General features: G+C 42.6%; 1 protein-coding gene across 1 annotated transcript in view; it reads left to right on the top strand.

The window, feature by feature from the left end:
• LOC143300719 (2,5-dichloro-2,5-cyclohexadiene-1,4-diol dehydrogenase LinX-like) overlaps positions 1-13178 on the top strand; it is an 86759-nt gene that overhangs the window by 16627 nt on the left and 56954 nt on the right. The window contains exon 2 of the mRNA XM_076614597.1: positions 5633-5764. Within this exon, the coding sequence (XP_076470712.1) occupies positions 5728-5764 (37 nt within the window). The 5' untranslated portion in view covers positions 5633-5727. The remainder of the gene's footprint in view (positions 1-5632; positions 5765-13178) is intronic.

Consider the following 13178-nt stretch of genomic DNA (forward strand, 5'->3'; position numbering starts at 1 on the left):
CTTTGTAGATTCACCTTTGCAGTCGGTATAATACCAATTTCATTCTTTATGAAATATCAGGACTGGTAAGAAACTGGAAAACATTCATAAAAGCAAACTTGCGTTTTCTACCTATTTAGTATGTAATAGATGAAATTAAAAATTTTGTTTCCTTTTAACCCCAAAGAGTTCTCTTATTTTCTGTACGGTATCTGTCATTTGCCGCAGTGACCTACTAACGGAGGTATAGAATAGGATCAGCGCGGCAGCAGTCAGCCACAAGTACTGTACCGCGCTAAACGCTTTCCTCTGGCGAAACCTTACACCGCGCTTGCGTAACCCTCGCTTGCTCATGCCTTGCGGATCTTTGTAAGGCGCTCTCTCATGGCCAAATGTGTGAGAAATAATTATTAAAAATCAAAATTTAATCATGTTCCCGCCCACCTACAGTGGTCAAGTTTAGATAATAAATTTGGTGTCAACTGACAAAGTATTTGCCGAGAAAATGGCAATGTTAAAGTTTACCATGGACACACACACACACATTTATTTATGCATTTTGTTGTTATTGTTGCTCTTCATCTGCATGTTTCCCCCCTCTCTCTCTCTCTCTCTCTCTCTCTCTCTTTCTTCTTATTTATTTATTTTTTATTATTATTATTTTCATTGATGGCTTGATGTAAAACAGCAATTGTTGCTTATTCAGTTTACCATCATGAAATCTTGACTTGAGACACACACACACACACACACAGACCCCCCCCTCCCCCCCCCCCCCACACATAGACAAACCGAACAACGGGTTAAAACAGACTCACTTTGTTTACACAAGTGAGTCAAAAACGGCTAAATGTTGCAGTGTGACTGCGGCGATAGCCACGTCTCCTTTACCGCGGACTTCAAAAGAATTTTAAATTGCCCTTAAAGATTTTTTGAATGCCCAAGATACACCAAAATAATATGATTTAAATAGCGTTCTCACTGCAAATACCGCAATCGGTTTATCGCCCTTTAAAAAAGGATGTTTAAATGTTAAATTTTTGAACGTCAGTTAAGGAGCCATTATAGTGTATTGGGTAAGAACAGGCGCAGAGTCCGCCGGATCCAGTCTTCACATGCTTGCGTAGACAAGCCCTAACTCACCGAGGGTTTGAGACCCGTCGGCTACCCTCACCTAGTTTAGCCAGCCTGTCAAAGCCGTTGCCCGGGGATTGGGCGCTGCCGCATGCTAGCAGCTTCTAGGACCCATAGGTGAGAGCTGGGTACCGGTGGGGACCAATAGAGGACGAACCACTCCCGGAAGAGCGTGACAAGCCCCCTTTCTAGAGGTACTACCCCTCCCGTGCACCCCCTAACCCCCTAAGCTGGACTATAAGCTACAAGAACAACAAGAACATACTTAAAGCGAAAAATTAAGGAAAAATATATCGATTTACATACTAGAATGGTTTATTCCGTAAAACAGTGCATTCCCTCGCAGAAATGAAAACCAGTGTTACAGGACGAAACCTATCCCTGGCTGGTTCTTATCCCGGGTAGGAAGTAGCCAAGGCCATTTCATACCCCTCCTGGCTGGAATATACCCCATGTGTACACTTCGCTCACCCAACCAGTCTGTATCACATTTATATTAATGATGATGATGATAATAATAATGGGAATTTATATAACTCCTTCCAACGCTCAAGCCACTTTGCAGTTAATGCAAAAAAGTGATGTGATGATGTTCGTCAAAAAAGTGATGCGATGATGTTCGTCCTTCGGATTCGAAGATGACCATGGCTTCAAGAATCAGATGGAAGATCGGTGGCTGTGGCTCCAGAGGTGACTGGTGAGGTCAATCCGGGCCCTGATGTCTCCCCCACATGTGGGACACAAGTGAGTGGGTGCTGTTGTGGCAGTGGATGCTGCTCGGGCCTTTCGCACAGCACGCTTTCGGTGCGCTTCGGTGATGTGCCTGGCTTCAGCTGCACAGGCTTCTGTGGTGATTATGCTGTGCCAAGCTGGACGGTCCAGAGCAAGTGTCTCCCACGTGTTGATGTCGACGCCCAGGACTTTGAGGGACGCTTTGAGGCAGTCTTGGTAGCGTTTCTTCTGTCCTCTAACTGAGCGCTTGCCCTGACACAGCAGCTGATTAGACAGTCGGCTGTCTGACATTCTGACCACATGTCCAGCCCACTTGGCTTGGACATTCTGCAGAAGGGTTTAGACGCTGCAGAGACCAGTTCGTTCCGGGACTTCCGTGTCGGGGACTTTGTCCTGCCACCTGATGTGGAGGGGTCTGTAGAGACAGCTCAGGTTGAGCTGTTTGGCGTGTCTGCTGTAGACAGTCCAGGTCTCGCTGGCGTAAAGGAGGGTGGGAAGGACCACTGCACAGTAGACCTTCAGCTTAGTGGTAGAGCTGAGTCGTCTCCGCTCCCAGACGTTCTCACAGAGTCTCCCCGCAAAGGCGGCGCTGACTCAGGCAATCCTGTTTTTGTCGCTAGCGTCTATGTTCACACACACAGACAAACACACACGCACCACCACCCCCACCCATCCACAGACACATGCCATGCCACGCCCGCTCACATCATGCTCACTTTCAGACAACATCAGAGAGGTTAGCAGTGACCTAGTTGGCATGCAGTGCAGGGGAGCATGTCTATGTTTCCCCAGGTCTAAGTTCTCCCAGGTCTATATTCCCCTAGGTCTAAGTTCCCCCAGGTCTATGTTCCCCCACAGGTTGATCACAGTTCAAGAGTGCTCAGGCTGCATTATGTTGTCGCATTTGTACATTAGTACATTATGTCTTTGAAGATGTTTGACCGCTGCATGACCACTACTGACCACTCTCAGAGTTCAGCTTGCATCACATTGTATGCAATATTGCACTGTTTTAGCAGGATTTTACTATATTGTTGGCCATTACTGACCATTACTTGCCACTGCTGACCTCTGCTGACCACTACGTCAAATTCTTCAGATTGTGTTGTTTTGTCACATATTTGTGCATTATCAAGACGTTCTGGGTTTTTTTTCTTTCTTTAACTGCAAACTGACCACTGCTGACCACCACTGACCGTTGACCATTGCTGACCACTGCTGATCACTGACAACCGCTACCCAGTGACCACCACTTACCACTACTGACCACTAAACTCCATTGACTACTACTGACCACTGCTGACCGCTATCCACTGCTGCCCACCACTGACCACTGAGTACTGCTGATCACCGCTAACCACTGACCACTGCTGGCCACCATATACTGACCACTAACCATTATTGACCACTGACCACCGATGACATCCATTGACCACTGCTGAGCAACACTGACCACTACTGACAGCTGACCACAGCTGACTACTAGCATCACTGATCACTTACAACCACTAACCACTGACCGACCAGAACCAACCACTGACCACTGTATACTGACCACTTTTGACTATTGACCGCTTCTGACCACTGACCACTTCTGATAACTGACCACCGCTGCCCAGCACTGACCACTGACTTCTGCTAACCACTGACATCACTGTCCACTAATAACCACCGTTTCCCATTACTGACCACTGCTGACCGCTGACTATCACTGACTACTGCTGACCACAATCACAGAGCACCATTGACCACCACTCACCACCGCCGAGAACCACTGACCACTATATACTGACCACTACCGACCACCATTAACCGCGGACAACTACTGACCACCACTGACCACTACAGATCACTGACCACTGTTGACGACCACTGACCACTACATACTACTGACTACCGGTGAGCATGATTGACCACTACTGACCGCCACAGACCACCGCTGTCCACCACTGACTGGTGACCACCGCCGACCACTATGGACCACTGACCACCACATAGCACCGCTGACCACTACTGACTGCTGACCATTGACTACTGCTGACCACTGCTGACAAGCACCCAAAAGTGTATGTATGATTAAACAAACATATGTTTAGGGGAATATAGACTTGGCGGGGGGTGGGGGGCGGATACAGACCTGGGGGAACATAGACCTGGAGTGATATGGACCTGGGGGAACACAGACCTACCAAAAACGTTTTTGGGGAAATATCGACCCGGGGGGTTATAGACTGGGAGAACAAAGACCTGAGGGAACATAGACCTGGGAGGATATCGTCCTGAAAGATCTTGTGGCTGGCTGAATGAAAATTCTGGGGAACATAGACCTAGGGGAACAAAAAGCTAACCCCCCGAATTATCCGTGTATGTGTGTGTGTGTGTGTGTGTGTGTGTGTGTGTGTGTGTGTGTGTGTGAATCAGAATCAGAATCAGATGTCATGAAAACCGTGAATGAAAGGTTTATAGACAACAATAAAGGGTGAAAGAGAGAGAGAGAGAGAGAGAGAGAGAGAGTGTTCTTTGTCTTTGTTCTTGGTCTGATTTTTTTAGTGGAGATACCTTTCCTCAATACCCTCTTTTTCTTTCTTGTTTCTCTTCTCAGTTTCTTCTCTCTTCCATGTTCATTATCTATTAATATATATATATATATATATATATATATATAGTTTAAAGTTTTATTCATCCTTTCACTCCAGTTGCTTATGGAGGACTGCTATCAAATGATACGCCCAAAAAAGACATTCAAATACTTAACACTATAACTTAATAAGAAAACGCAAATATGTTTCAAATAGCAATTAGCATTTGAATGTGCAAATTTGATAAACGTACTTATAGCTAACAAATTCCATCTGCTTCCAATGAACAAAAAACAAACAAACAAAAAACAAAAATTAAAACCGACTTCGGAGACAAATATTTTTCATGCACACGCTTGTTTCGGAAGTCATTGTACTTTGTGCATTTCATTATAAAATAGAACTCATCCCCAATCACAGCCATATTACAAACCTTGCATGACCGCAACTCTCGTAGTGTACCACTACGTCTCCCTCTCTCTATTTCCAACTCAAGATTACTAAGCATAATTCATCAAAAGCAATCACTGTACATCAGAGCGACTGAACGTCTCTAGGAACTAACTTCATGTTCAAAGATAATATCAATTAAAACATTTTCCATATGGAAAATTTTAATTGCAAATAATACAACAGTTTTATCCAAGTAACAAGTTCATTGATTACTTTCCAGTTTTGAATAAAAGCCCATTGGTAATAAATATTGTGTGAAATATATTCCTCGCAGTTCACATACCCTTCATTCTAATTTTGTTAATCTTGGCACTCTTCAAATATCAATGTATTTCAAAGAAAAAGAGAGGGGGTAAGAAATGGCCCAGAGGATATAAACTGGCCTAGGCCAAACTATACCCCGGGTAAGATCTAGCCCAGGCCAGTTCTTACGGGGGTAAACTCTGGCCAAGGCTAGTTCTTACGGGTGTAAACTCTGGCCAGGCCTGTTACACCGGATCTGACGAAATGTGCGAATATTACTTTCGTGTTTGTCTCTCTGCATACATTTTTCTGTCTGTCTGTCTGTCTGTCTTTCTCTGCGTATGTACCACGGGGATTTTTATGCACTAAGCCAAACCCATGCCAAACAAATAACGAACACACACACACACACACGCGCGCGCGCGCGCGCGCACGCACGCACGCACGCACGCACGCACTCAAGGAATGGTTTACGATAAGAGTAACCCGTCTCTGCTCATTCCTGTTATCAGACAGACCGCGTGAAAGGTATGTACACGATCCTGAATGGCACCTGACCCCTTCAAGCACTTTAACCCCGACCGTGTCGTCACGTTGGCAGAGAATCATGGAGCAGTTTACCAACAAGGTGTTTCTGATCACAGGTTAGTCTGCTCGTCCCGGATCGTGTATAGACCCTAAGTATCCGAAACAATATGTCAGAATGTGGAAACACTTTTCACGTGAAAATGTTGTTTGACATGCTACTTAGGAATGAGTTGTTGCTGGCAATGATATGTGCTGTCCCAATGACACAGATATATGTTTTATTATTTTTCAAATGCAAAAATATACAAATGTGTCATTTTGTTTTCTGTTTTAACGTAATGGATCGTGTAGTGGAGTATGTGTTAAAACATACATATACAATGATCAAGGGAATCTCACGGGAGTCATAGACTGAGTGAATGCTATTTGAGTGTACCGTTTTCTACATGGTTTCTGGTTGGCTCTGACACCATAATTACTACGGGCTTTGGGAAATTGGGTAATGACAAATGTTTCTGGCGTATTTAGTGTCTTAGTTGCTCTACATGTGATCATTCTTAATTTGATCGGCAATTCCACCTGGGCCAGTGCTATGAGTGTGCAGAGTGCTGGGGCTGAGAACTGATAAATTGAAAATCCTGTCCGCTTTGTTTTGTCTCTAACTTTCATCTTTAACAGATGTAAATACTATTTTCAATAGCTTACACAGCAAATTAATGGACGCTCCGTTTGATTAGAAAAAAACCCCGTTTCATTATTTCTATGCCAGGGATGAACTCAGGATCATATTCCCGATGTTCATTTTTGTCGACGTCTTGTCTGTTTTGGCTCGTCTTCACAAGTGTTCACCGCTGAATTGTCGCCTCCTCTGAATTGTCGCCATGGGCGACAGTTTGGCGGAGCTCAATTAACCGATCGGCGACAATTCAGTTTATCGGCGACAAATCAGCGGTTACTTAGTAAACACCAAATTGTCGCCGTTTGTTTTAAAATGCGGTGATGGTGCTGACCCCAGGAAGTCAAGAAAGAATAAGAAGGAAAATTGTGAAGAAGCAAGGAACGAAGTTAAAAAAGTTAAAGAAAGCAATGAAATAAGAAACTGAGGAAGGAAGCAAGGACAGAAGAAGAAAAAAAGAAGAAAGAAATATGGGGAATTTAAACAAAGAAAAGAGAAAATGCCAGAAAAATAAAAGTTAAAAAGGGAAACGATGGGGAAAAAAGAAACTAATGAACAAAAAGAAAAAAAAAAAAAGAAGAAAAAAAAGAAAAAAAGAAATGAAGTACACACACACACACACACACACACACACACACACACACACACACACACACACACACACTATTGTTATTGTCATGTATTCCAGCAACATCATGTAGGGCACTGAACAACATATTAGGCATCGTAAGTGTCAACGTAATGGGACAATGAACATCAGAAAACAAATAATTAAAATCCATGACACAAAATTCTTTCACATTTTGTCACATATTCAGTGAACCAATTACATAATCCACCACTGACGCATTCTTGCATGTTAATTTACCCACCCCTGCATCAGCCCCAACCCGCCCGTTTACGATAGCAAGCTGACATGTTCTACAAAAACTGATCAAACGGTGGCCCATGTTATTTGTTTGCTTGTCTTCCGGAGTTCTGGCTGGGAAACCAACACCGTCAAAGTCCCTATAATCATTCACGTGATAATTATTAACAAGCATCTCATTTAGCTGCCCTGTTCTGGAATTGAAATCCCCCATTAAACAAACTCTATCAATTCCCAGATGAGCAATGGAGGCCTCCAACTCAATATAGGCATTCCTGGTGAAATGAGACCTCTCAGGTTCCATATAAACAGCACAAAACCAAACTTCTGAGCCAAATATTACTCTATCCAATTTAAAATATATAGCATTTTGAAAAAGACTGTGTTCATAATATGGTATTTATTACACGCATATTCACAGAATACCCCGATACACCTACAGCAAAACAAATAACTGTTAAAGTCATGAACTGCTGAAATATCGTCAATCCGCTGATATGTCGTCATCCAGCGACAATTTGGCGGTTCTCTGACCCGCTGACTTGTCGCCGACCCGGAGTTCTAACTCACTACGATGATTTGTCGCCGGCAACAAATCAGCGGTAACTGAGCTCCACCAAAATGTCGCCGGCGACAATTCAGCGGAGGCGACAAGTCAGCGGTTAACACAGGACGTGTGTCAGTCAGTTAAGTAACCACCCTTATCACAAGACAGCCGTGCCGCTAGCTGTTGCTATACCCTGCCCTCAAACGCAAAAATGTTGGCTGACGCCCCTGCGGTCAAGTTGTTCAAGGCTGCAGTTCTCAAAAACTAGCGCTGTGAGTGGGAGCCACATCCCAACTCACATTAGGGAGGAATCAAAAGCGTACATACATACACGTGGACGCACACACAAGCATACGCGTTCTCGTGCTTGCAACACACACACACACTTTCAATGCTTCAGAGGTTGATGTAAAATATTGCTGCTGAACCATCCTTCTACCCCATTCCATCGTGGAAATTGAGAAAACCTGTATTTGATATAAACCACGCACATGCGCAGAAAAACGATTCGCCTAACTTGTAAAAAAGCTACGTATGCTCTCATATGAAAATAATTACAAAAATTTATTTTAAAGAATTATACCGATGGTTCTGCACTTGATGGAAAAGCAGGAGCAGCTTTTTAATACCAGAAATGAACCACGAAAAACTGAATCACTTGGGCAAACATTTTTCATCTTTACTGCTGAACTAGTTGCCATACTTATGGCTTTGAATCAACATTTTAGATCTTTCTATAAAAAAATAAAAAAATTAGAGCCAAATTCTCTTCTGCGTAGGTTCAAAATCAGTGCCGCATGCTCTCAGATCTCCAAATAAAAAATCGCGTCTTGAGATAACAACCGAAATAAAACACGTTATTCGTCTGTTCAAAAGCAGTCATATAACTTTCATTTGGGTGCCTCCACACTGTGGGATTTCTTCAAATGAGCGGGCAAATAAGGCTGCAAGGACATGGATACCCCAGTCCCTCGGGCCATAGGAGGCAGCTGAAGAAGAGTGGCAGGACCACAGAATACTGTTTAGTATTCTGTGGGCAGGACAGACATTTCAGCCCTGCCTGGGAAAGGTATGCCAGACCTTCTCATGCTGAGTTTTGTGGGAAATATATAGGGGCCCACTAGTGCTACCGAAATTATTGATAAAAAAAAAAGCCAGTCAGCTCCAAAATGTACATCACTTCATGTCACAGTTTATTTTTCGCGGAGTTTTGTGGTTTACGCAACTATATGAAATGTAGTGACTTTGTTGATTACATGACTGTATTTGACTTGATAGAGTTTGTTGAAACTAAAATAGATAAGCTGGTATCAGACTTCTTTGTAAATAGTTTTGACAAACTGAGTTTTTCAATCACCATTGCAAGCAGCCATACTTTAGCTAATCATCGTTCATGCAGGTGGCATAGCTGTGGTGATGAGGAAAAAAACCACTATTAACTTCCAAAGATGAATAGAACATGTTTTGTGGTTTGTGATAGATCAACAAGTCACTGTGTTTATTGTAGTCAGTGTTATTTATATTCCAACATAAGGTTCTCGGAAAGCGGTATTGATTTAACTGATGACATTGAATCTGCCCTTGTTGACCTTGAAAACAGCTTTGGTAACCAAAGTGTCTTATTAGTAATTTATTACTCAGTGATTTCAACGCCTATGCATTAATGATTATATTGCAATAGATGCAGATGATTTTGATTTGAGCATTCATTCCAATTCATGAATATTATGACGTTCCTAAGCCTAGATATTCACAAGACAGTCGCCGACTAAATAATTATCGATATCAGTTACTTCACCTTTGTAGAGAGCCCAGTCCTTATTCATTTTTAATGGTCGTCTTGGGAAAGATGAGGGGATTGGAAAATGTACCAGTACTGACTGTGCTGTAGTGGACTATATTACTGGAACAGCTGATATTATTTTTTCTTTGTGTGGTTGATTTTTGTGTTAATCCATTTGGTTCTGTAATGTCTGATGTTCACTGCCCTGTACAGCTTACACTTACGAGCTTAGCGTTAAACAAAATAAAATTTAAAAAAACTCAATAGTCTTTAGTTTATGTGAAAAACGATGACTTAATTCAAAACCTTCCAATTCGAAAAAAAAGAAAGAAATCGACATTTTAATCACAGTTTCATTTATTTCCGAGTTAACAATCTTAAATGTCACTGATCTAATTGATAAACTCAACACAGATGACGTCAATATTGATTAAATTAATAACGATTTGACGTAAAAAGCAAAAAGCCTTACCACCAGTGAAAGCTGAGCAGAATACAGGCTTGGCAGAGACGTCTTTTTACAGAGTTAGCCGCGAAACGTGGCTGACAGTGCAAAACAATGGGCCTTGTAGCCGCGAAACGTGGCTGACAGAGCAAAACAATGGGCCTTGTAGCCGCGAACGTGGCTGACAGAGCAAAACAATGGGCCTTGTAGCCGCGAAACGTGGCTGACAGAGCAAAACAATGGGCCTTGTAGCCGCGAAACGTGGCTGACAGAGCAAAACAATGGGCCTTGTAGCCGCGAAACGTGGCTGACAGTGCAAAACAATGGGCCTTGTAGCCGCGAAACGTGGCTGACAGTGCAAAACAAATGGCCTTGTAGCCGCGAAACGTGGCTGACAGAGCAAAACAATGGGCCTTGCATGTTTGTATCAGTTTGCAATGGTACATTTTAGGACACCAAATGTCATAATTTATATCACATCATCTGTGTTGAGCTGGCGCATGGCAGTCGTAACCAGGGATGACCAAAGAAGAGGTACAAAGATTACCTCAAGGGCAACCTCAAAATTTAACGGGCAAACTTCAGCTTCGGCAGTTTGAGACTGTAGCTGTTGATAGACGTAGATGGCGTGCCTTAACAATGAAGGAGACCACCACCAGTGCCTTGCTGCTGCTCGAGATTTGCGACACAGAGCTGCGTCTGAGCCCTGCCAGCTGGAGTTCCATACTTTACCTGCAAACACACGTGTGCTTCGAAATTTGGACTCTGGAGCCTCGCGCGTGTCCATCAATGACTTCCACAGATGATGGCACCACGTATCATCATCTCCCGTTTCCGATAGACAACCACGAAAATATCACACATGTGAAAAGACGTTAAAAAAAAGTACTGTTGCTACAACAACATATATTACTGCACGTTAGAAAATGCAACATTCAGGTTCCTTTGCTACTTCCAATATTCTTCAAAATCATCACGTAAAAAATATATGTTAATGCTTTTTTGATCAATTCATAACGTATGATTTTCCATGACAATATTTTTGTATGCATGTGATATGGTATAGTGCGCACGTGCGCGTGGGTGTTTGTGAGAGTGTGTGATAATGTAATCACACACAACAAACATCGACCTGGGTTTTTCAATGACACATTGACATTGCATGTAGGTCTGTATCGATAGCGCAACGTGTATTTAGTGCTACGTGTATTTAGTGCTATGTGCAATATCGTTGCGTTCCATTAGTAGTTCCAGCAAGTAGTTCAATAGAGCTACGTGTCGATAACATAAGCCTATTTCTTTTATCGCTACTTGTCAATAGCGCTTCGTGTCTCGAAATAGTAGTATTCGATTACTGAAGAACATGTCAGTGTTCATGTCTGTGCGTGTTTGAATTCTTGACACATTCCTGCTTTTGATTATGTTGTAGGGTAGGTATGCCTAATTGCGAACGATCCAGTCGAAGCGACCAGCTCAGCATGTGTACTGTAAAGTTAACATGTCAAACGTAGTTATTTTGCTTTTGAAGGCTTTCTCCGATTGGGTTGCACTGGTTGTCGACGTTTGAAATAGCATGGGTGCCTGAGAGTAAATGCGAACGGACAAGTCAAGTTGCGAACGATGGCTTTGGGTACATGTAGACAATTAAAACAGAAGCAGATTTAAAATCATTAGACGTAACATATTATTGGAACATCGCACCAGACTGTTGCATTGTTGGTTTTGATCACACATGCACACAAACGCACAAACAGATATCTAAACACACACACCCCACACCGCACACAAAACACCCTTTTGAGAACGCTCAGTAAGTGTGCAGCATGGTTGGTAAATAGACTCACGTCAAAATATCCTATGGAAACGACACTATTTTGCAGATTCCTGTCAAAACTGTTTGCAGATTCCTGTCAAAACTGACGTTCTCTGATCAGTCACCAATTTTCTTAAATTCTGGGCTTCCCTTCATTTTAGGATTTTGAGAGCACGTTTGTAATCTTGGTCGGCAGTGGTGCGCGAAGAGAAGAAAGAGCGCGGAAATAGCTAGAAATAGCTGACGTTTGACTGATTCTTGAAAACTGATATTCGTCAATGTATTAGAAAAAGGTCGAAGCAGACTTTAAATTGTGAAATGCAACCGTTAAGAATGCTTCAAAATGTGGCGGTGTATGAATCGTTAGCAATTACACGCTGCTCACAATTACCCATGCCTACCTCAGTTTCCAGTCTGTATTAATCTCTCCTCATCGAAAGCTTACCGACAACCTTTTACCGTTGTTAAATACATGTGAACTTATTTCATCTGTCATCTTATTCCATTTTTCTGTCTGTCTCTCTCTTTCGCGCGCACTTAAGGCAAAAACGGCCTATTGACAAAAACGAAAACATGAACAAGCAATGCACGAAATAAAGTAAAATGTCCAAACCCTACAAACTTTTTAGTGATTTTTCACAACTAGCAGAGGCCATTCTTGACTTAAACCTTAGTGTGCACGTTCCGGTTGTCAGCTCAGTTCGTCAGATTAACTCTGTCCGTCAGTACTTTTCTGTTGAAACTTACAAAAACTCGTATTTCTGCTTTTGTGCTGTCTCGAATCGACTACTGTAATTCTCTTCTCACATACTGTCCACACAATAATCTTAAACGAATTCAAAAACTTCAAAACAATATTACCTGTCTGACTCAAAGAGTCCTACGTACTGATCACATACTGCCCGTCTGACTGTAACATATTTGGTGCGAAACTAAAGTACGTGAAAAGAAGTGACTACCACGGAATGAGGAACAATAACTCAGCTTGTCAATGGACGTTCATGGCTCAGGTCAGTATCGTTACATGGTGTCAGAAGTTCTTTTAAAATACCCGCTCACCAAGAAAACCAATCAACTGCAAGCTACGTCGATTCGAACATCAAGTATAGACTGGGATGCCACGGATCTCTTCTAAGAGTTCACCCGCTTCAAAGACCACGTCGGTTTTGTATTCGATGGACCACTTGCAATCCTAATAACGGACAAGCAGAAAGCTGGATGGCTTGGCACTTGGATCGGTGCACAAGGTAGACAAATTTACCGCACTCTACAGTGGGTTGGGGATGAAAAAGAAAAACCTGACAAAGTTTTAGAGAAATTTGAAACGTATGTTCGACCTAGAAACAACAAACGAGTTGAGCGATACAAAATAAAACCGAGAAAGCAGGATCAAGGCAA

The sequence above is a fragment of the Babylonia areolata genome, chromosome 26 (assembly GCF_041734735.1).
Source record: "Babylonia areolata isolate BAREFJ2019XMU chromosome 26, ASM4173473v1, whole genome shotgun sequence".
Classification (NCBI taxonomy): domain Eukaryota; kingdom Metazoa; phylum Mollusca; class Gastropoda; order Neogastropoda; family Buccinidae; genus Babylonia; species Babylonia areolata.